The sequence below is a fragment of the Salvelinus namaycush genome, chromosome 37 (assembly GCF_016432855.1).
Source record: "Salvelinus namaycush isolate Seneca chromosome 37, SaNama_1.0, whole genome shotgun sequence".
Lineage (NCBI taxonomy): Eukaryota > Metazoa > Chordata > Actinopteri > Salmoniformes > Salmonidae > Salvelinus > Salvelinus namaycush.
Genome location: NC_052343.1, coordinates 8,621,520 through 8,644,961, shown reverse-complemented (window position 1 = coordinate 8,644,961; position 23,442 = coordinate 8,621,520). Strand labels below are relative to the sequence as shown.

The 23,442-nt window shown below is 44.1% G+C and overlaps 1 protein-coding gene across 1 annotated transcript in view; it reads left to right on the top strand.

Moving 5' to 3' along the window:
* myom3 (myomesin 3) overlaps positions 1-23,442 on the top strand; it is a 54,296-nt gene that overhangs the window by 27,026 nt on the left and 3,828 nt on the right. Inside the window, exons 15-27 of the mRNA XM_038977399.1 lie at positions 12,123-12,249; positions 13,125-13,309; positions 13,430-13,544; positions 13,727-13,883; positions 14,178-14,284; positions 14,367-14,411; positions 14,682-14,818; positions 15,858-16,002; positions 16,343-16,402; positions 18,596-18,726; positions 18,871-18,978; positions 21,959-22,046; positions 22,860-22,898. Coding sequence (XP_038833327.1) covers positions 12,123-12,249; positions 13,125-13,309; positions 13,430-13,544; positions 13,727-13,883; positions 14,178-14,284; positions 14,367-14,411; positions 14,682-14,818; positions 15,858-16,002; positions 16,343-16,402; positions 18,596-18,726; positions 18,871-18,978; positions 21,959-22,046; positions 22,860-22,898 — 1,444 coding nt within the window. The remainder of the gene's footprint in view (positions 1-12,122; positions 12,250-13,124; positions 13,310-13,429; positions 13,545-13,726; positions 13,884-14,177; positions 14,285-14,366; positions 14,412-14,681; positions 14,819-15,857; positions 16,003-16,342; positions 16,403-18,595; positions 18,727-18,870; positions 18,979-21,958; positions 22,047-22,859; positions 22,899-23,442) is intronic.

Below are 23,442 nucleotides of genomic sequence, written 5' to 3'. Positions count from 1 at the left end.
ACTCCACTAAGGCTAGGTTGCCAAAGACATGACCCAGTTGTCCATTCTTCGCGATTTTGCCTGGCATTGAAGAGTAGCTTTGTCCTTAAGGAGACACTGTTCATTACAGTAGAGGAGATCGCATTGCATATCAAACACTAGGCTAGAAGCTACTGTGGCGAAATAGTTTGTTGCTAGCAAATCTGCCAATATGACGAACAAATTCAACAATACCAGTTGCTGAAAACAGCTGGTCACACTACAAACACGTGGGAGGATTTGACATCATAGCTTCAACTGCGTCAAGAAGAACCGGAGAAATTCATGTTCATCACTCACCACGTTAGGTCATCAGATGCCGCAAAGAAATTATATGCAAAAGAAAATGAATGCTATCTAGCTAGTGTTGATGATTCGTTACTAGAGAAATGAGACCAAGTCAATACGCTGGACAGGGTGGAACAGTATTTAGTAAGACAGTTTATTCAGTGTGAAGATATCTGGCAAATCGTGCAGCACGGCCCCTTCTGTCTGATTCGTATGGAATCGTCGGAAAAGAGAGCGCTCTAAACATTTCGTACAGATTATATAGGCAACAAGCAAAGTAGGTTGATCTTGTAATCTGGCCTTCCTATTGGTCGATCTGGGTCGTGGGTAGTCCTGTCCGGGCCTGATGTCGACGTTCCATTGGCTCTTCACACAGTTCTTTGTCTTAGTCTCATCCAAAAGCATCCATCCATGTGCGTTTGTTTTCACAGGGGCCCTATTCATGGGGGAGGGGAGTGTGTGTGTGGGTCTATGGTTATTTATAAGGGTACAAAGTAGTGGGAGTATAGTGGGGATGGGTGCATGTTGTGCCAAGTATAGCTTGTGTTGAGAAGTGGTTAAAACAAGTTACCAGTATCCATTACAATTTCTTACAAATCCCCCTCTTCACGTCTTATAGACGTGAATAAACTAGTTAAAATTTGTCAGAAGACAAATTTTTGATTCCCCCTCTTCACGTCTCACAAGAGACGTGACATAAAAGTAAAAAAAGACAAAGCTATGGGATAAAATTTGTCAGAAGACAAATTTTGATTCCCCCTCTTCACGTCTCACAAGAGACGTGACATAAAAGTTTCTTAGTCCTCAAATAGATAGACAGGTCCAGCTTCCCCATCATCAAGCAATGGGAACATTTGGGCCCTTTCCTGATTAGGGTCTATTGCGGCAGTGATAACACGGCTAGCAAGCGTGCGCGCACATGGAATGCAACAGCATCCACAAAGTACAAGAATGCCCGCAAAAACGGAAATAGATACTAGGATAGAGGAAACCAGCGTCTTATATTTACCAAAAGCATCCATCCATGAGTCCCACATAGAAGTGTCCACTCCAGAATGCTGTTTCATCTTACCATTAAGGGTACGAAGTCCCTCCAATGCTACAGTCAGACTCCCATCCGTAGCTGTGTTGTTGGGAATGAAAGTACAACACTGTTCACCAAACATGGCACAGACCCCCCCCCGTTCTGCCAATAACATATCAACCGCGATTCTATTTTGAAATGCCATCAGGGATGTAGCTGCCAATTGTCCATGGACCGCCTCAAAGCCTTGTTGAGTCCAATTGCCCAGTTTCTGGACATTAAAATGAATGTAATTAATTCTGTCCACATTTTTATTAACTGTACACCACCAGCAAAATGATGATTCAAAACCCGCGGCTACTTGGTCAACCAGTTTATACTCATCTGGTACCCCCCTGGGGACTCCAATTGCATCAATGTAAGTTGGGTCCCCAGCAGAAGGGCCCACCGTGCGCTTGGTCCTGTTAGGCCAATATTCAGGACCCAGAGCTTGTATACGGGTGAGCAGATCTTGGACGCCTATGGGGTAAACAGAGATGGGCAACAGAAGAGTTACAAGTGCACAGGTACCAGTGGCATTGTGGGGAAGTCTGTCCAACAGACTAGTTCCCCCACACCACCACCACACATCAGCTCTAGACACTGGTTTAAAGATTGCCGTGAGCATGTGAGTGTACAAGCACCAACTATCAGGGAGCTTACCCAACAATGTCCCTCCACCTGTCATGGTTATGCATGTGAAGTTAGCTCTAGCCACACTGGAGGAGAATATCGGTTTCTTGACCACCGTGGTGACTACCGGATAAACAGCGTCCCACTGTGAACACTTCTCAGGTGGGTTGTCTTTGTCCATAAGGGGCATTAGACAGTCTCCGCTAATAGCGGCTGGGACTATGCGGAGCAATGGCCTAGCTCCCATGCAAACGACGCAGCTTTGCAGGGTCATGTTAGCTGCTTGTTCGGTCAATAGGAGCCAGTTGTTATAGAAACCTGAGATTCCAGTGGCAGTAAGAATGGTATCATCAGGGGTGGTAGGAGTGGTGACCATATTAATAGGACCCCAATCACCCTTTCCCTTAGATGTTAAAACAGTAAACCGGTCAGTAATAGCAGAGGGCTGAGCCTGCTGTGTAATGCAGATTTTTACTGGCCAGTAGAGTAGATCCTCGCTAGAATCTACATGTGGTGCCAGTATAAAATCCTGACAACCCGTCCCAGTACCTGGTCGAATAATTAGTGATAGACCCCAATTATGCAATCCAGTCCTAGTCAGTGACAATCTTTGTCTCCAGATAAGAACTGCTTGCCCTAATGAATAACTAGACCAGTCAGGACCAGTCTCAGCGACCAGGCTCTTCCATGACCACTCCTGAAACCCCCCTCTTGTCATATACCAGTTGAATCTGGTGTACTCCAGAGCATGCCCTCCCAGGCCATTCCTAGCTTTTCCCAATAACCCCCAAGACAGTGTAATGGTGGTGGTCACATTAGCGGGTACACATAAGGTGGTGCTTCTAACCTCTGTTGGAGTGCAGGGTTGGTCTGTGGTTGTAGTGCTACGTTTGTGTATGGCAGGACTGGTGAGATCGAGGGTAATGTTGGACGTGACATTAGTAGTTGTAAGATGTGAGAGGGGTGGATGTGTGAGCTGTTGTATAAGCCATGTGAAAGTTCCTAGGGACACTCCAGTAATGATTATCAAAATAACAAACAAGGGACCGGAAATTCCCAGTTTCTCCCAGGGATTGAGATATCCCGGTCCTAGGCGAGTAGCCTTAGTTCGTGGAAACTGGGGCTGGCGTCCCATTTTCACCAACTAAGGTTTGTTTGGTTGGAGTCGAATTGAGATTGGCCAAATCGGCCCTGACTTCAGTCAGAGTTCTGGAAGGAGTTGGGGCTGGTGTACAATGTGTAAGGTGATGCCAAGGTGCGCCCGATTTACCTTTGACCTGGACTGAGTGTGAAGTAACCTCCTTCACTTCGTACGGTCCAGTCCACCTGGGTTCTAGCCACTTTCTCTTGTGGACTTTCACCCTTACCCAGTCACCAACTTTTACCTTCCGTGGTGCCGGATCTCTCGTCAGCTCCCCTTCTTGGACCTTGTGAATCTGTTTGGAGAGAGCTGCAGAAAGTTCCGTCAGTTTTCTCACATATTCAGACATTACAATTTGTTGTACATCAAGGGCGGGCATATGACCTCCCTCCCTTGGTGGACCAAGCATGACTCTACCAGTCATTATCTCATGAGGAGAGAGATGGGTGCCTGCACCTGGCGAGGCTCTCATGGCCATCAATGCCAGGGGCAGGGCTTCAACCCAAATCAACTTCAAACCTGCACATACATTTGATTGGCGCGTTTCACGAGGCTTTTGAGATTGTGGCCTGTACACTAACCCAAACTTGTGCACAATACCCAATCTTTCCTCCACCTGTCTCAGGTGTTGATTACTGAAATGGGACCCGTTTGTCGGATCGGATTTGCCTTGGAACTCCATACCTTGGTATGAGTTCAGTCTGCAGCCACTTAATGACTGACCTGGCCTCCTCACGGGCTGTTGGTATTGCCTCGACCCATTTGGAAAACCTGTCTACCATTACCAAAAGGTTATTTTTGATTTTTTGATTATTATTATTATTTTTTTTTTTTTAACAGTGCTGAACGTGAATTCTTTGCACATCAGATATGTTGCAACCCCATGGTGGGTGTGGATTTCCAATGAATGGCACATTACCAGATGAGCTGTTTTTTTTTTAGTCAGGTGCTGTTAAGGCTGCTGCCACTTAGAGATCTGTTTTCAAGAGTGCAAAAGCCTTTGATGCTTCAATAGTCCAGGTCAGTGATGAGTGTAGGTTAGTGGTGGCCAGCTTCAGGGCCATGGGGCATATTCGTCAGACATGCCCTGGAAGGGAGGAGGTGGCTGCTGATTTGGGTCTGGATTCGGGTGGTTGTATGCGGGTTGAAGGGCCGCACGTGGTTGATACATCATTGGCCTGACTCCCCCTCTTGGTCTAGGGGCGTATCCTCGTCCCCTATTGGCCAGAAACTGGCTTTGGGCCGGGGTTATTGGGTGCGGACACTGTCGCACCATGTGCCCAGCTTGTTTACAATTATGACAGCTTCCATAAGATCCAGAGTACCTCTGGGGCTGTCCCCATGTGGGTGAATAGTTTGATTGTGGTAGTGGGTAGTAGGGTTGTAGTGGTGGTTCCGACGAAGGGTATGGCTGAAGCGGGTAGGCATACGGCAGTTGGAATGGCTGCACCTGGGGTGGGTGTATAGGTGGTCCCTGCTGGGTGAAGATGGGTAGTTGTTGTTGCTGTATCATTTGGGAAACAGTTTTTTCAATAATTTGTGAGATTTCTTGTTGGTCTTCAGCCACCATCTGTTTCTTGGGTTTCTCCCCCTTCTGAGCCTCTTTCAATTGCAGTTTCAAAAGTTGTACCTGTAGGGACTGGACTTGTGTTTCAGCCCCTCCCTTATCCTTGTTGTATTGGGTGATGTGGTGATGCACATGGGAGTTGAACTGAGCCTGGGGAAGTGCCATTAACCCCACAGTGCCCCTGAGTTTAGTACAGACCTCGTTTGGAGCTCCGCTCACCACCATCTCCTTCCACATGCTGACCGTGGTGGCAGTGTGGTCATATGGTTCTTCGTGGACAGTTCTCCATGTGGTTTTTGCTCTGTCGAGGTAGGCTGCCGGTTGTTCCCCTGTATTGATGGTGAATGATGAAAGGGTTGCATGGTTTCGTTCTGTGGGATATGCCCTTCTCAACACTGCCCACAATTCCGCTCGGAAGTCTTCCTGGGCCAGTGCAGCCGGGGCTGTGGCAAGATCTGCATCTCTTATCAGAGCACTCATGGTGGTATGGTCTGTTGCTCTAGCCAGAAGGGCCCTCATGTCACCTAGACAGAGCCGTAGACCTGACGTTAGTGTTTGCAGTTGAAGGAGCCATGCAGAGGCACCCCCATGCAGGCTGGGTAATTGTTCCATCAAAGTGGTAAGGTCTGTCATTTTCCAGGGTTGGTATTCTTCATGCCCTCCGTCCGGAGTGGGCCTCAACGGCATCTGCATCTCCTTTCCTCCCCGTCCACCATGTTGGGGATCCCAGTCTGCCCTGGACGAGACACCCCTGCTGTTCTGTTCCCTGAGACGTACGGACTGTCTGATAGGTTCGACCAAATCCGTCACCTTCCCCAACATTACCCCTTCTATATGGTATGAGCCCCCTCCACGTTCAGCATCTTCTAACATAGATTTGGCCCATGCCACTGAGTCCCTGATGTCTCGCTCCACCTCCTCTTCATCTTGTCCTAATCTGTTCTCACCTTCATCGTCCTTGCTGTGGTTTCCCCTTAATGAGGCCCCAGAGGAGCATTGTCCTGGTGGCGACCATGACCCTTCAGAGACTATTTGACTATCCCCCCGTGTTCTGTTTCTGAACCAGTCTGGGTTTGGAGTGGAAGAAAACTGAATCAGCTCTCTGTCTTCTCTCTTCAAAGGGCCTGGTTGAGACCCACTACCCCGTCCTTGTGGGTAGGTTGGTAGAGACCCACCGTGTCCCTGTAGTGAGGCGGGGTTCGAACCCCCCCCACGTCCCTGTGTGTACGCTCTATCCCTTTCCTCCCTTTCTCGATGATCAGGCCTCTCTTCACACACGAGTTGCCCTTCTTGGATCCCCAAAGTCATGCTTCCTTTTAGGTGTCCTTCATGCACCACAAACACTGGTGCCTGTACCACAGCAGGGGTCAGAAAAGGGTTTTGAGGGAGATGGGTAAATGGATTTTGAAAATAGGGAGGTGGTTTTATTTTCTCTCCCTGTGGCAGTTCTGGGTATAAATGGGTTGGGGCCGATGGGGCTGCTGTGGTGGTAGGTGGGGCGTCATTATTGTTGGACATGCCCTCTTTGGTGTCAGTTGGGGCTCCAGTGACCACCCCCATCATGTCAGGTTTTCTGTAAGGGAGTGCTCTTCTGATTTCTTCAATTGCCCACATGCCTATTTTTAGTTCTGCCTCTGCTTTCTCCCTATGTTTTGTACCTTCCTTTGTGAATAAGTGGTTCTTATTCCTTTCAACTTCACTTTCTATCCCTTCCTTCACTACTTCCTCTAATTCTTTCTCCATAGTGAGGAGTTGCCCTTTTGATGGGGCCGCCCCACTAAGGTAACCTGCCTGCGTCCATTTTAGCCTCACTTCTTCCCACACTTTTTTAACTATTTTATACTGTATTTTTCCCCCTGCTCTGTCTTTCATTCTCTGATCTAAGTATTCATTGAATTTGTGTTTGGGTACGGTGGTCGTGGCCATTTTGTAATTAAGCTATGTCTGGGTCTATTCTATTTTTTTTTTTTTTTTTTTTTTCCAACAATATTTCAGCTTTATCCTTTTGGAACCATATATTAGTATATTCAAACGCTCCTAAAATAATTGGAATAAAGACTTTAGGAACTATTTCCCAAAAGATATTATTGTTTTTCACTTTTTCGATTAATTAAATACTTTGCCAAAGTATTTCGGCAATATCCTTTTGGAACAATATGTTAGTAAATTCAAGCGTTTCTAGAATAATTATTTAATTAATTCTAGGACTCATTTTTCTCAAAAAATATTATTATCACAATATTCAACTAATTAATTAAATACTTTCCCAAAGTATTTCAAACGTGTCCTTTTGGGACAATATATTAGTGTATCCTAGCGCTTCTAGAATAATTATTTAATTAATTCTAGTCCTTAAGGAAAACCCAGCAGCACGAGAGGGAAAAAATCAAGTCAACTTATCAGCACAAAATAGCTGCTTCACAACAGCCCACACATTTTGACTCGGCGGTCACTTTCAACACAGCCTCAATTTAGCATATCCCTAATTAGTAGCAATCGGCCTCGTGGAACGTTCAATCACTCACATTGATTTGGCGAGTTCGGGTTTAATTCCTATACACCTAGTTCAAGCAATAACTTCTTACCAACGCTCCTAATCGAAAATTAGTTATCGACTAGTCTCGGTTCTGCTCATGCAACTTATTTCATCAATTCCTCACTGGTACATCAGACTATTTGGAATACATTCAGAATAACACGCATAGCCTTCTGTCTACTGGAATGCCAACTCCAGTAGGCTCAGGTTCGCTATTACCAACTTGATCACACAATATCACATTTCATCATTTCACATAATTTCATCAATTCCTCACTGGTATATCAGACTACTTGGAATACATTTCAGACAAAATTCATTTAATTCCTCACTGTTATCAGACTACTTGGAATACATTCAGACAAAATTCATTTAATTCCTCACTGTTATCAGACTACTTGGAATGCATTCAGACAAAATTCATTTAATTCCTCACTGTTATCAGACTACTTGGAATACATTCAGACAAAATCCATTTAATTCCTCACTGTTATCAGACTACTTGGAATGGGATTTTTAACGCAGATATCCTTACACCATGCCTTTGTTTTAACGTTTTTTTTTTTTTTTTTTTACAAATTTAAACAGAAATTCATACTCACGCCAGTACTCCTGATCTCAATTTAGATATTGGCTATAATACAATATACAGATTTTGATTAAACCGGCTCTGCTCACCTTATAGTTTCGAGCTCTTAGATCAGTTTCCTGGGTGAGTTGAATCTCCGATATCTCCTACGGCCAGGTCACCCGTCCTTCTGGAATCTGTCTCAAACTTGTCTTTTCTCTCATCAACTTTCTATGGACCGAATTCAAAGGTGTCTAACCATCCTCTGCTACCAAGTTCTGTTGATGATTCGTTACTAGAGAAATGAGACCAAGTCAATACGCTGGACAGGGTGGAACAGTATTTAGTAAGACAGTTTATTCAGTGTGAAGATATCTGGCAAATCGTGCAGCACGGCCCCTTCTGTCTGATTCGTATGGAATCGTCGGAAAAGAGAGCGCTCTAAACATTTCGTACAGATTATATAGGCAACAAGCAAAGTAGGTTGATCTTGTAATCTGGCCTTCCTATTGGTCGATCTGGGTCGTGGGTAGTCCTGTCCGGGCCTGATGTCGACGTTCCATTGGCTCTTCACACAGTTCTTTGTCTTAGTCTCATCCAAAAGCATCCATCCATGTGCGTTTGTTTTCACAGGGGCCCTATTCATGGGGGAGGGGAGTGTGTGTGTGGGTCTATGGTTATTTATAAGGGTACAAAGTAGTGGGGGTATAGTGGGGATGGGTGCATGTTGTGCCAAGTATAGCTTGTGTTGAGAAGTGGTTAACTACATGTAATGCCCACTCTAGAATGCTTTCCTAGCTAATTATTCAACAATGCCGTGGTATAACTAAAATGTAATAACCAACAGGGGCACAACTTTCACATTCTGAAATTGCATTTTTGTCCCCTCTGGAATACACCCCATTAGAACTAACGTCTTTGTATCTACATAGAAAACAGAATTAGTGGTGGTCAGAGAGCTGAACATAAGGCTCCGGTGGAGGTATACTGGAGAGAAAAAACACATTCCCTCTACTACCTTAGCTGTGTTACTAGGCAACGAGTGGTGGTGCCAATGGAGACTAATGGAAATTGTCACCTGTCTCTTTTTGCAACGGAAATGACAGGTGTCCTGTAACTTTATGGCGTGCAAAAAGAGTTATATTTAAGCAATAAGGGCCGGGGGGGTTGCAGGCATTAATGAAAACACAGTGGTCACATGCAGTGCCCTCTGTTGGGCGAATCCAGCCCCTAAAACTGCCCAGTCTCTTCCAATAATAGTTCCTCCCATCTCTGAGTTCGCTTTTTGCTCTTATTTTTACAAGCTGCTCACTTGCTGCCTCCGTGTAAATGAGATTAATTAGAATATTGATCCAACGGAGGCGTCATGCTCGGGGCACTCTGGTCTTCCTGCTTGTGTAAACCAATGTAAATTATTTTACCCCCTGAATCCTTTCCTTCCACCACCACTGGTTTAGCAGTCAGGCAGGCATGTCACCTATCCAGCCTCATTAGAAGAATGTCTGAGATGTGAACCCTTAGGATTTTTTGTTATCTCTCTTAGTTTGGAATTCCACCACCATTTCGACCGCAGTGCCTTTACTTCCACTGATTCAGAACCAGGTGAACTGATTCCATCTGGTGGCGATAAGTTGAATTGACAGACACTTTGGGACGAATGCCCCTTATCCCCTACCCCGCTATACTTCACTGCAGAGCTCCAAGCAGCACTGTCTAGGTATTGATTTGATGAAGAGGCTTTTGTTGTACCTAAGTAGGGCTAGCCTAGTGACCAATCTATAAATATAGGAGGCATAGTCTTTCGATGGTGTGATTCCTATCACACTTAAATAAGCCCCTCAGGTTTGTCTATTGATAGCCATTGTCCCATGGCTCAGTCCCCCTAAAGCAGAATAACTTCATAGGCGACAAGGACTTTAAAGGCTAAGTGGCTGTGAATAAAGTGGTTGGGATCGATGATCTGAATCCCCTTCCTAAAGCCAGCCAAACTACACTGGCAGAATTTATACTTTGCTTTACAGTATGTGGCTCAGTTAGGATTTGCCGAGTTGTTTTCAACTGTAGAATGTACACTACCGGTCAAAAGTTTTAGATCACCTACTCATTCAAGGGTTTTTCTTTGTTTTCACTATTTTCTACACTGTAGAATAATAGTGAAGACATCAAAACTATGAAGTAACACATATGGAATCATGTAGTAACCAAAACAGTGTTAAACAAATCAAAATAAATGTTATATTTGAGATTCTTCAAATAGCCACCCATTGCCTTGATGACAGCTTTGCACAATATTGGCATTCTCTCAAACAGCTTCATGAGGTAGTCACCTGGAATTTATTTCAATTAACAGGTGTGCCTTGTTAAAAGTTAATTTGTGGAATTTCTTTCCTTCTTAATGCGTTTGAGCCAATCAGTTATGTTGTGACAAGGTAAGGGGGTATACAGAAGATAGCCCTATTTGGTAAAAGACCAAGTCCATATTATGGCAAGAACAGCTCAAATAAGCAAAGAGAAACGACAGTCCATCATTACTTTAAGACATGATGAGTCAATACGGAAAATGTCAAGAACTTTGAATGTTTCTTCAAGTGCAGTCGCAAAAACCATCCAGCGCTATAATGAAACTGTCTCTCATGAGGACTGTCACAGGAAATGAAGACCCAGAGTTACCTCTGCTGCAGAAGATAAGTTAATTAGAGTTACCAGCCTCAGAAATTGCAGCCTAAATAAATGCTTCACAGAGTTCAAGTAACAGACACATCTCAACATCAACTGTTCAGAAGAGACTGCGTGAACCAGGCCTTCGTGGTTGAATTGCTGCAAAGAAACCACTACTAATGGACACCGATAAGAAGAAGAGACTTGCTTGGGCAAAGAAACACGAGCAATGGACATTAGACCGCTGGAAATTTGTCCTTTGGTCTGGAGTCTAAATTAGAGATTTTTGATTCCAACCGATGTGTCTTTGTGAGACGCGGTATGGGTGTACGGATGATCTCCGCATGTGTATTTCCCAACGGAAAGCATGGAGGAAGAGGTGTTATGGTGTGTGTGTGGGGGGGGGGGGGGGGGGGACTTTGCTGGTGACCCTGTCTGTGATTTATTTACAATTCAAAGGCACACTAAACCAGCATGGCTACCACAGCATTCTGCAGCGATACGCCATCCCATCTGGTTTGTGCTTAGTGGGACTATCATTTGTTTTTCAACAGGACAATGACCTAACACACCTCCAGGTTGTGTAAGGGCTAATTTACCAAGAAGGAGAGTGATGGAGTGCTGCATCAGATGACCTGGACTCCACAATCCCCCGACCTCAACCAAATCGAGATGGTTTGGAATGAGTCGGACTGCAGAGTGAAGGAAAAGCAGCCAACAAGTGCTCAACATATGTGGGAACTCCTTCAAGACTATTGGAAAAGCATTCCAGTTGAAGCTGGCTGAGAGAATGCCAAGAGTGTGCAAAGCTATCATCAGGGCAAAGGGTGGCTACTTTGTTTAATACTTTTTTGGTTACTACATGATTCCATATGTGTTATTTCATAGTTTTGATGTCTTCACTATTATTCTACAATGTAGAAAATAGTACAAATAAAATAAAAACCCTTGAATGAGTAGGTGTTCTAAAACTTTGACCAGTAGTGTACATCACATCAATGGAGTTGAGTAGAGACGAGAGTGTGCGGACTGTATCTCTGACTACATCGAGTCGCTGTCAATCGATAGTTCTAAAAAAAAATAATACGGAAACCCTTACAGTGTACCTGTGTTTGTCCTCTGTAGCTCCGTGCCATTCTTTATTTGCTGAAATCCATCATTTTTTATAAAACGTTAATCAAATGCAACCACTGACTGTTTCCTCGTCTCGACTGACAGCGTCTCGATGTAGTTGGAGGTACACTCCTTCCACAGTCGTCGCAACCCAACTCCACCGACATGGCCATATGTGTGGAGTTGAGAAAGCAAGCTAAATTAGGATGACAGAGCACAACCTCAGATTTAAGATGAATCTCTGCGAATCTGCCCGAGGTTATCCAGATACTGTGTTGCATTATCTTTAAAAGGTACCTTTTTTGATTTGTCAACTGTTTGTCCATGCAGGAACTGATGTGCTGAAACTCAAAGCTAGCTGACCCTTGTTTTCTCAATGACCAGCGTATTGTTCAGTAGGCACCAAACAGAAAAATTGACCAATAAGAAATGTTCATTTCTGTTGCAAAATGTTTTTCTAAGGTGTGTCCTAATGAACACAACCCTGGTTGTAATTTGTACAGTAACTGTGTTCATTTTGTGTTGTCTTATTTACAGGTCTGTAATCTGGATGGGGGGCATTACTATCAGTTCCGTGTTTTTGCTGCCAACGTGGTTGGTGTTGGTAAACCCTCTGAGCCCAGTGAGGCTTTCCTGTGTGAGGAGTGGACCATGCCTGAGCCAGGTGAGGATGATGCAATCATCATGAAAATACACACACTCACTTACGCATACACGGACGCAAAGAGTACGCACACACACACACACACGTTTACTCTCTAAAACACACACACATTCACACGTTTGCTCTCTAAAACACACACACTCTCTCTCTTTCTCTCTCTCTACTCACTCTGCCATTCGGTAATGGAGCAGTTCAGTACACAGCCGTGGCCAGCTGTGTTGGCCCCATGGTCTTTCTCATATAATGCTGCCTGTTGTGATATTCATATTGGAAATGGAGAGAGCCACACACCATTTATCCCACACAGCCCATTAATCCAGCTGAATCCAGCCGGCTCTCCCCGTGTCGTAAATAATTTAAATGCGACTGAAAATCGTTAAGCAAATTAACTACCGTGCACTGGCACTTAGAACGAAGGGGTAGATTAAGCAAAATCACTTTACTTGTTTTTTAAATGTTATTATTGTTATTTGTTTGTTTCTTTATGATGGCCTGTTCTGTCATGGACAACTTGGCTGTTTATGGGTGATTATAGAACACGGATAAATATCAATATTTTCCCTGTTTTAGCATGATTTTAAATCATTTCAAATACTTTATCTGTGCTTGAATAAGCATGCATGTTGCAATGTAACCAATAGAAAATCCTAAAAAGTGCGGACCGTGCCCACCTAGCACTCAAATCAGGATGAACCAAACACTGATTTCAAATAGTACTTGAACCCAGGTCTGGTTGGTATATTTCTAACACAGTAGACACTTATCAATCCATGTACTGTATAGAATGAAAGACTGTATGGCTTGATACAGATAAACAAATGTGTTTTTTTCCATATTTCTCTCTTTGTGTTATTCTAACCCCACTCATCCCCCAGGCTGCCCTTATGACCTGGAATGCAGGGAAGTGAGGCATAACTCTCTGGTCCTCCTGTGGGCACTGCCTCTCTACGAAGGACAGCAAGGACCAATCACAGGGTACCTGGTGGAGCTGAGCGAGGGCGACCAATCACAGAGCTGGACTGCTGTGAATGAAGAGCCAATTGCAGATACCTTTTTGAAGGTTGGTGAGATACACTTGGTTTATGTAATAAGGATATAGATACATTGAAATAGAGTTAATATGTTCTTGTTTTTGATAAAATGGATCAAATATTTCATTTTGGTGTGATTGTGTTCCCAGGTGTCAGGTCTCCAGGCAGGTCGGACCTATCGTTTCAGAGTGTGTGCCTTCAACAAGGCTGGAATGGGCATCCCTTCTCTGCCCTCTGAGCTTATCAGAGCCCAGACCCAACCAGGTGAGTCATTTTAGGGTTTTAGTTAGCCTGGTTCAAGGTCTGTTTGTGTTTGGCGTAACAATGACCATAGGAGTTGGCAAAAGAGCACAAACATGTCTGGGACCAGGCTTGATTTTAGCAATACAAGTCCCTGATTAACAATATCACCAGAATTACTTTTATTCATGTTCTTTCTCCATCAGGCACCAGAGACATAGAGATTGGTGTGGACAATGATGGCTTCATCTTCCTGGCCTTTGAGGCCACTGAAATTACGGAGAAGAGCACGTTTGTCTGGAGCAAGAACTACAAAGAGGCTATTGAAGCTGGGAGAGCCAGGGTACTGTGGGAGAACAATAGGTACTGCAATGTTGTATGTGTGTGTGTGTCTTTACAGAGAAAGAAAAAAGTGACCTGTAGAGTTGAGAGAGGGCATGTAACCCATGAAAGACTTGTTTAATGTTAAGAGGTCAGCAAAGGGTCAGACTCAGTGGAGATTCTTCCTCACCTCACACTACGATGCAAAATGTACTCCCTTTTCACTGAGCACTATGGTCCCATTCAGGCCTACTTAGTCCCCTGGTCTGTCCTTTAAATCCACTGTCCTTCTAGCCGTCCTTTTAGCTAACTGTCCTTCCTTCTGTCCATCCCCAGGTCCATCCTAACCTTCACAAACGCCACTAAAGAGGACCTGGGCCTGTACACAGCAGAGATGAGTGACAACCCAAACATCTCTTCCAGTTTCACCTTTACTGCGGAAGGTACTTTATACTCCAAGCTAAAGAAGACCTGCGCAAAAGATTGCTGCTCCCTGTAATTCTCCCTCTCTTTCTTTTCCCATAGATCTGGACAGACTGACTGAGCTCGGCTGGCACATCTGCCACCCATGTAAGACTTAGTTACTGTAATAATACAAGTCTCTATCGAGCTAAAACAATTGATAGTATTCCTTTTCAAATAGAAACAGGCATTATAATATATTGTTCAACATCCCAATTTCAACAACCTATTCCCTCAGATGTTTTGTTGGGTAAGCCCTATTTTTCAATTCCTGTCATTGTTGTTGAGCACCCTTCCTAGATTATTTTGTTTGCTGAAGCTTGGAGGCCAACCTGAATCCATAACTTATTCCCTATTCATTGTTCTCTCCCCCTACAGTGATAGCCCTGCGCTCCAAGTGGCAGGTGGAGGTGTCAGAGAAAGGGAACGTGCGTCTCTGGATGCAGACTGAGAGCCTGAGCAACGCTGCAGAGCTCCGCCTCATTCTCAACGACAGAGAGATCTCCAGTACTGCAGTAAGGAACACTTCAAAACGCAGGCTATATGTTCTAATCTCAGAACCCAGAACTAAATCGTGTGCCTACTAGTTGTCAGGAGAGTGTGTGTGTCTCAAATGAATACTAAAACTAGCTTGGGTGTCAGAATGTTCCTGCTTTAATCGATGGTGCAGTAATGTATGAATAGGAAGATGATGACAAGTTGGTTAAAACAGAAATAGACCGATCCAGGCAAGTTATAGCATGTCTCCCAGAGGTGTGCATAAATTACTGCATTTTGCACATTTATTTCTGAATATATGCAGATGGTTATCTGTTCCCGGATGCAATTTCATTTCCAGTGAAAATCTCCATAAATCAACGAAATGTAGATGGGCCACAAAATAGCAAAATGTTTTATATTTTCCCGTTCAAGTTTGCATTAGTAAGAGGTCAATAGACTGTATAGAAAGAGAAAGTAATGACAAAACAATCTCAATAAAAAATGTTTACCCTCACCATCATTCTTGCAATTTCATTTAAACACAAATCACCTTCATAAAGATTTTCACCAGAATGTACGTAGCAATATGATAGCAATGTTGATTTGTTATCAAATCAACCTGAAACAATAACCACAGGTTGGAAGACTACTGTCGGCAGAGGTTGTTGCAACAGATGTGGATTTTCCATGGGGTTAATAAACTAATATTACACAACTTGCATGTTTTGGACTCAGTGTCTTGCATGTGGTTACTCGGTAAGGAATAGCATGATTGCATCCAAGCACGTGTGTTCACGTGAACGTCAACACTGCTAAGGGTTTATTACTAAATGACTACAGATGAGGACTTTGTGAATAAACCAAACACCATTTCCCCCATTTTAGCCCCTTGCCTTGATTAGCTGAAATCAACATGCAAGTCACACTTGTAGAAGTTATTGTAAAAACGTGGGTTCTGTGAGGTGTGCGTGCCTGCGTGTGTGTGCACATGTATGTACATACGTGTGTGCACATGTATGTACATACGCGTGCATTCATGTGCTTGTGTGTGTCCTCTCTCTTCTCTCTCCCTAGGCCCATAAGATTAACTTTGACAAGGCCAGTGGGCTGATAGAGATTCTGTTTGACCAGCTGTCTAAGGAGGACGAGGGCTCCTACACAGCTCAGCTCTGCGATGGCCGAGCCAAGAATCAGTTCACCCTGGTGCTCGTGGACGAGAGTGAGTCCATCTGGTCACCCAAACTCATTACCGGGATGTCCATACTACCGAACCGAGCTGAGCTAAACCAAGCTGTGATGAGCTGGCCTGTTGTCGCATCCACCATAGTTGCTGGAAGTGCTGAGCTGAGTTTGCTTCAGATCGGCACAATAGTGTGAAAAGGGCAGCTTACTATTGCTGTGAACTCTAAAGAGCAGTAAATGTTTGGCATGGCTTGATATATAGATTTGTTCCAATCGATTTGGTTATTGCAGTCAATGATACTGTCTTATTATTGGTAGTTACTACATATCCTCAGTGTGCTAGTAGGGATGTAACCCTGTGGTTGTGTCTTTGACAGAGTTCCGTCAGACACTGGCTCAATCCATGGCCAACAGAATGGACTACAAGAGAAAGTCAGGTGAGTGTTCCCCTATTGGCCCCTAGTTTACCCCTGACCTCTGGGCTGGATCCAGTGCTTCATTTTGTAAATCAGGAGGTCCTGGAACACATAGTGAGTGCAGGGGGGGGTTATCCGGGGGGCTCTGAGGTACACATTGAGTCAGTGGCAGCGCAGCAGACGGAGTAAACAGCCAAGTAGCCTACTGTCTATGGTGGTGAAACGGACAGCACTCTCCAAAGCATTTTAGACGTCACTGCAGTATGCCCACATGCTTGAGTACAGCTGCAGGGCTTACATAAGTCTGAATTTCGTATAGCCTAATTTTCCAGACGTCAATGTACATCAACATTTTTAGACGACACTGCAGAACACATTGTGCATTGTGCACACATACTCAGCTGTGGGGCTGAGGGGCACACAACCAGCATTTCATATCATTTTCAAGACATCAAATGTAGCAGTAGAACAAATATCACAACATTGGAATATAACTTCAAATAAGATAAATCAGTGTACGCTACAGCAGAACACACACATGACAATATATAGGCCTTCCTGTGTGATAATATGAAGCACATATTCAGATTACCTTCACAGTACCGAACAAGTTTGTAAAGGGCAAAAAATGTCCTACCTTAGTTTTCAAAACCTCCCACAATGACTCTCCCCATGTCAAGTCCATTGAACCCCTGAGAGTCAATTTCTTGCTCAAAGCCATGAGCGGGCCTGTGGCTGGGACAATTAGCTTCCTTCTAAGGATTTTCTGAAGACTCTGGCTGTAGTGTCTATTACTTCATTTTGAGTGTTAAGTATTTATATTTTTTATTTAACTAGGCAAGTCAGTTAAGAACAAATTCTTATTTACAATGACGGCCTAACGCGGACGAAGCTGGGCGAATTGTGCATCGCCCTATGGACTCCCAATCACGGCCGGTTGTGGACCAGGGTCTGTAGTGACGCCTCTAGCACTGAGATGGAGTGACTTAGACCGCTGCGCCACTCGGGAGCCCTAAAAACTATTACCTGGGTATCCTCTTCAGCCTTGTCTATAAGGCTTGCTGCCACCAAATGTGCCTTGGTTCGGGCATGTTCAAAACCTTTTTTTTTCTGAGGGCATCCCACCCACTCTTTTGCTAGTTTCATCCCTCCCAGTGATTTCTAGACCCAAGCTCCCTACTTTTTTGCATGTTGTACAGCCAAACTTTTAATTCTACATGACAAGCCAGGGGTTATATGTTTGATTGTTCTTGAACTGCAAATTGCACCTGCTCTGAGCACTTCGTTGGTGGATGCACTGCCCCCCTCCCCCCAGCTCCCCGTCTCCCTCTCCCGCTGAGTCTGACTCGCTAGTAGGCCTCCCGCAAGTGGAGGTGCCGGTGGTGATGCTGAACTGGAGGGATTAGCAGCGCTGCTAGCTAAGGCATTGCCATCAGGAACAGTTTGCCCCTCACTCCTCTCCTCCGGCACCGACAGTTCTCTGGCTCGTTCTGGGTTCGATTCATCATATTTTTCTGGATTTTTGGACTTTAAAAAATGTCGTCAAACTCGATTGCCTTTTCTTTTCCATTTTTTATTTGGCTTCGCACGATTCAAATTCAGTAGGGAGACGACCAGCCTAGGCTATGTAACTTGATTACATAGGGACCTCTTCACCAGCTGACCACCACTACCAAGACCTGTGTCAAGATCAGTTACTTACCCCACCGGCGCTCCCCATAACCTCTATGTACAAATAAGAGAGCAGGTCTGGAATCAGTGTGGCAGGATAGGATGATTACACAGAAGGATCGCCATGCTTTTACATGATGGTGTTTTTGGGGGGCGGGAGAAATAACGAGAAGGCAACTTGATTTAACGCTGATCGCTTTTATTAGAATGTCTACAGTGCGAACAGTGGAACAATTAATAAATAATGCCGCGAGAGGTACCGGATCCGGGAAAATAGGTGCCAGGAACCAACAAAGTCAAATCTGAGAGGTGCCGGATCCGGGAAAATAGGTGCCAGGAACAAACAAAGTCAAATCTGAGAGGTGCCGGATCCTCTCAGAGAGTTTCTCCCATCCGGCTGACCAAAGTCCATTACTGCCAACAGTAGATAAAGATCTAATTTCTGTGAAAAATGCTCCTGTCAAACAAGCAGCTATAACTTTAGAACATAATATATAATGCTGACACACCAGAATATAGCGAGTTTCATTGATTGACTGCCAGCAAAGACAGCCGCTGTATCTCTGGTCCAGTGTGCGCAGTTAATCATTCGCTCTGTTTTTCAAGGACCCCATTTTCTGGAGTTTTTGTCATGGACCGTGACAGAGGACTGTGAGTTTATAATCAAATGCAAGGTAATTTATATATATCCAATATGTTATCTTTGTTATGAAATAGTCACATGGATTCTGTATTCTGATGTGCATGTGTGTTGTTATGAATGTATTCAGTGCACAGTGTTACTGTATCATTCCAATCCTCTGTCATTCTGGGTCCAGGTGACCAACGTAAGCAAGGATACGACTCTGAAGTGGTTCAAGGACGGCGTGGAGACTCCAGCTGTGTATGACCAGCAGACTGGAGTCAGCACCATGACTGTGCAACAGGTACACATACCAGATCCAGTCCTCATAGGGCTGGTTTCCTGAACCCAGATTAAAATGAATCCTGGACTAAAACACACTTTCAATGGAGATTCTCTATTGTGAATGGATCCAGGACTAGGCTGAATCTGGTTCCAGGGAACTGGCCCATAACCCCACTATTTAGCGCACAACTGGATATTTGACCTGGTGACCTTCCGGCTACAGATCCGCCTCTCTAACTACTAAGCTACCAACCACCTCATATTTGCAGTATAGTAATGTACACTACCGTTCAAAAGTTTGGGGTCACTTAGAAATGTCCTTGTTTTTGAACAAAAAGCAAAAAAATTCTCTATTAAAATAACATCAAATTGATCAGAAATACAGTGTAGACATTGATGATGTTGTAAATGACTATTGTAGCTGTAAACGGCTGACATTTAATGGAATATCTACATAGGCGTACAGAGGCCCATTATCAGCAACCATCCCTCCTGTGTTCCAATGGCACGTTGTGTCAGCTAGTCCAAGTTTATCCTTTTAAAAGGCTAATTGATCATTAGAAAACCCTTTTGTAATTATGTTAGCACAGCTGAAAACTGTTGTCTGATTAAAGAAGCAATAAAACTGGCCTTCTTTAAACTAGTTGTGTATCTGGAGCATCAGCATTTGTGGGTTCGATTAGAGGCTCAAAATGGCCAGAAACAAAGAACTTCTTCTGAAACTCGTCAGTCTATTCTTGTTCTGAGAAATGAAGGCTATTCCGTGCGAGAAATTGACAAGAAACTGAAGATCTCATACAACGCTGTACGAGATCTACCTCAATCAGCCCGACTAACCGGTGCCTGTATGTAGCCTCACTACTGTTATAGCCTCTTTTTACTGTTGTTTTTATTTCTTTACTTACCTATTGTTCACCTAATACCTTTTTTGCACTGTTGGTTAGTAAGTAAGTAAGCATTTCACTGTGAGGTCTACCTACACCTGTTGTATTCGGCGCACGTGACAAATAAACTTTGATTTGATTTGACTACTCCCTTCACAGAACAGCACAAACTGTCTCTAGCCAGAGTAGAAAGTCCCGGTGCACAACTGAGCAAGTACATTAGAGTGTCTAGTTTGAGAAACAGACGCCTCACAAGTCCTCAACTGGCAGCTTCATTAAATAGTACCCGCAAACACCAGTCTCAACATCAACAGGCAACTCCGGGATGCTGGCTGTCTAAGCAGAGTTCCTCTGTCCAGTGTCTGTGTTCTTTACCCATCTTAATCTTTTATTTTTATTGGCCAGTCTGAGATATGGCTTTTTCTTTGCAACTCTGCCTAGAAGGCCAGTATCCCAGAGTCAGCTCTTCACTGTTTTATCTTTATTTAACTAGGCAAGTCAGTTAAGAACAAATTCTTATTTTCAATGACAGCCTAAGTGGGTTAACTGGGTTAACAGTGGGGTTAACAGTGGGGTTAACAGCCTTATTCAAGGGCAGAATGACAGATTTGTACCTTGTCAGCTCAGGGATTTGAACTTGCAACCTTTTGGTTACTAGTCCAACGCTCTAACCACTAGGCTACGCTGCCGCCCTGTTGATGTTGAAAGTGTTTTGCAGGAATTATTTAATGCTCAGTCCCTCCTGTACTCCCTGTTCACTCATGACTTCACAGCCAGGCACGACTCCAACACCATCATTAAGTTTGCCGATGACACAACAGTGGTAGGCCTGATCGCAGACAACGACGAGACAGCATATTGGGAGGAGGTTAGAGATCTGGCTGTGTGGTGCCAGGACAACAACCCCTCTCTCAACGTGATCAAGACAAAGGAGATGATTGTGGACTACAGGAAAAGGAGGACTGAGCACACCCCCATTCTCATTGACGGGGCTGTAGTGGAGCAGTTTGACAGCTTCACGTTCCTTGGTGTCCACATCACCAACAAACTAACATGGTCCAAGCACACTGTGAAGAGGGCACGACAAAACCTATTCCCCCTCAAGAGACTGAAAAGATTTGGCATGGGTCCTCCGATCCTCAAAAGGTTCTACAGCTGCACCATCGAGAGCATCCTGACAGGTTGCATCACTGCCTGGTGTGGCAACTGCTCGGCCTCCGACCGCAAGGCACTAGAGGGTAGTGTGAACGGCCCAGTACATCACTGGGGCCACGCTTCCTGCCATCCAGGACCTCTCTATACGAGGCGGTGTCAGAGGAAGGCCCTAAAAATTGTCAAAGACTCCAGCCAGCCCAGTCGTAGACTGTTCTCTCTGCTACCGCACAGCAAGGGGTACCGGTGCGGCAAGTCTAGGTCCAAGAGGCTTCTAAACAGCTTCTACCCCCAAGCCATAAGACTCCGGAACATCTAATCAAATGGCCAGACTATTTGCGTCCCCGTCCCTCCTTTTACGCAGCTGCTGCTCTCTGTTATTATCTATGCATAGTCACTTTAGTAACTCTACCTACATTACCTCAATTACCTCGACTAACTGGTTCCCCCACACATTGACTCTGTGTCGGTACCCCTCTGTATATAGTCTCGCTATTGTTATTTTACTGCTGCTCTTTAACTACTTGTTACTTTTATTTCTTATTCTTATTTGTATTTTTTAAACGACATTGTTGGTTAAGGGCTTGTAAGTAAGCGTTTCACTGTAAGGTCTACAGCTGTTGTATTCGGCGCATGTGACTAATACAATTTGATTTGATCAGTGATCATCACACACACACAGAATGTGTCAGAGTGTCTCTACAGTATGAGTGTTTATAGATCATTGCATGATTACCCACCGGGCACACACTGGTTGAATCAACATTGTTTCCACGTCATTACAATGAAATTACGTTGAACCAATGTGGAATGGACATTGAATTGACGTCTGTGCCCAGTGGGTAGGATTGTCTGTGTACAGAAAGTCAAACGTGTTTTGGGTATTCTCAAACCCTGTGTGTGTGCGGACGTGCCTGCGTGTGTGTCATAGTGATTGGCTGTTTTCTCTCTGGTGAATCTCAGGTGACTAAGAAGGAGGCAGGACACTACAAAGCCGTGGCGTCTGATGGTAGAGGACAGGATGTCACCACACTGGAGTTACTACATGAAGGTGAGACATCATGGCACTGTCATGGACAACCATAGACATGGGCCCATATTTGTAAAGCAATCAGTTTGGCTTCGTAGATCCTAACGAATATGATGACTTGGACTGAGGGGGACCTGATCCTAGATCAGCACTCGTACTCTGAGAAGCTTTGTGAATACGGGCCCCGGTCTAGCCGAAATATCAGTGAAATGTTTCAGTAGGTTGTCTCTTGTCTCTCAAGTTACATTGTTATGAGGCAATTTCAAAGTGCATTATTGTGATTATTCTGAAAATGCAGAAACTGAGACGGCACATAACGTAATATTATCCTCCATGTATTATGCATAGAGGTTAATGAACATTATAAACTGGGTGGTTTGAGCCCTGAATGCTGATTGGCTGAAAGCCGTAGAATATCAGACCATTTATCACGGGTATGACAAACTACTTCTTACTGTTCTAATTACGTTGGTAACCAGTTTATAATAGCAATAAGGCACCTCGGGTGATTGTGGCCAATATACCACTGCTAATGGCTGTATCCAGGCGTTCATAGAATGTACTATATGGACTTTGGTCAGCCAGATGGGAGACACTTTTGTTGACTCTTGTTGGCCCCGGCTGGAAACACTGTAGACCAATCACAGCGCTTAGGGACCCAGACCAGAGGTCAGAGGTGAACCAGAGGCCAATAGGGGAACACTCACGCGTTGTATCATGCATAAGAACAACCCTTAGCTGTGGTATATTTGCCATGTACCACACCTCCACAGACCTTATAACATAAATAGAGTCCAATGTCTGGAGACATAATTATTCTGTCTTTATTTACAGAGTATGACAAGCTCCTCCAACTCCTGAGCAAACAGTGTGGTAAGTTCAGCATGGATTTCCTAATACTATTACACCAACATTTCAGTACCAAAACAGGAGTGACTTCTCAAGCATTCTATGAACAATTTTTGGATGGGAACAACAAAGTCATTAAATGATGAAGAATCAGACCCCTTTTTCTCAATTTTCACCTAAAATGACATACCCAAATCTAACTGCCTGTAGCTCAGGCCCTGAAGCAACGATATGCATTTTCTTGGTACCATCTGAAAGGAAACACTTTAAAGTTTGTGTAAATGTGAAAGGAATGTAGGAGAATATAACACATTAGATCTGGTTAAAGATAATACAAAGAAAAAACCAAACGTTATTTTGTATTTTTTTGTACCATCATCTTTGAAATGCAAGAGAAAGGCCATAATGTATTATTCCAGCCCAGGTGCAATTTAGATATTGGCCACTAGGTGGCAGCAGTGTATGTGCAAAGTTTTAGCCTGATCCAATGAACCATTGCATTTCTGTTCAGAATTTTGTGTCAAGACTGCCCAAATGTGCCTAATTTGTTAATTTATTTATTAATAAC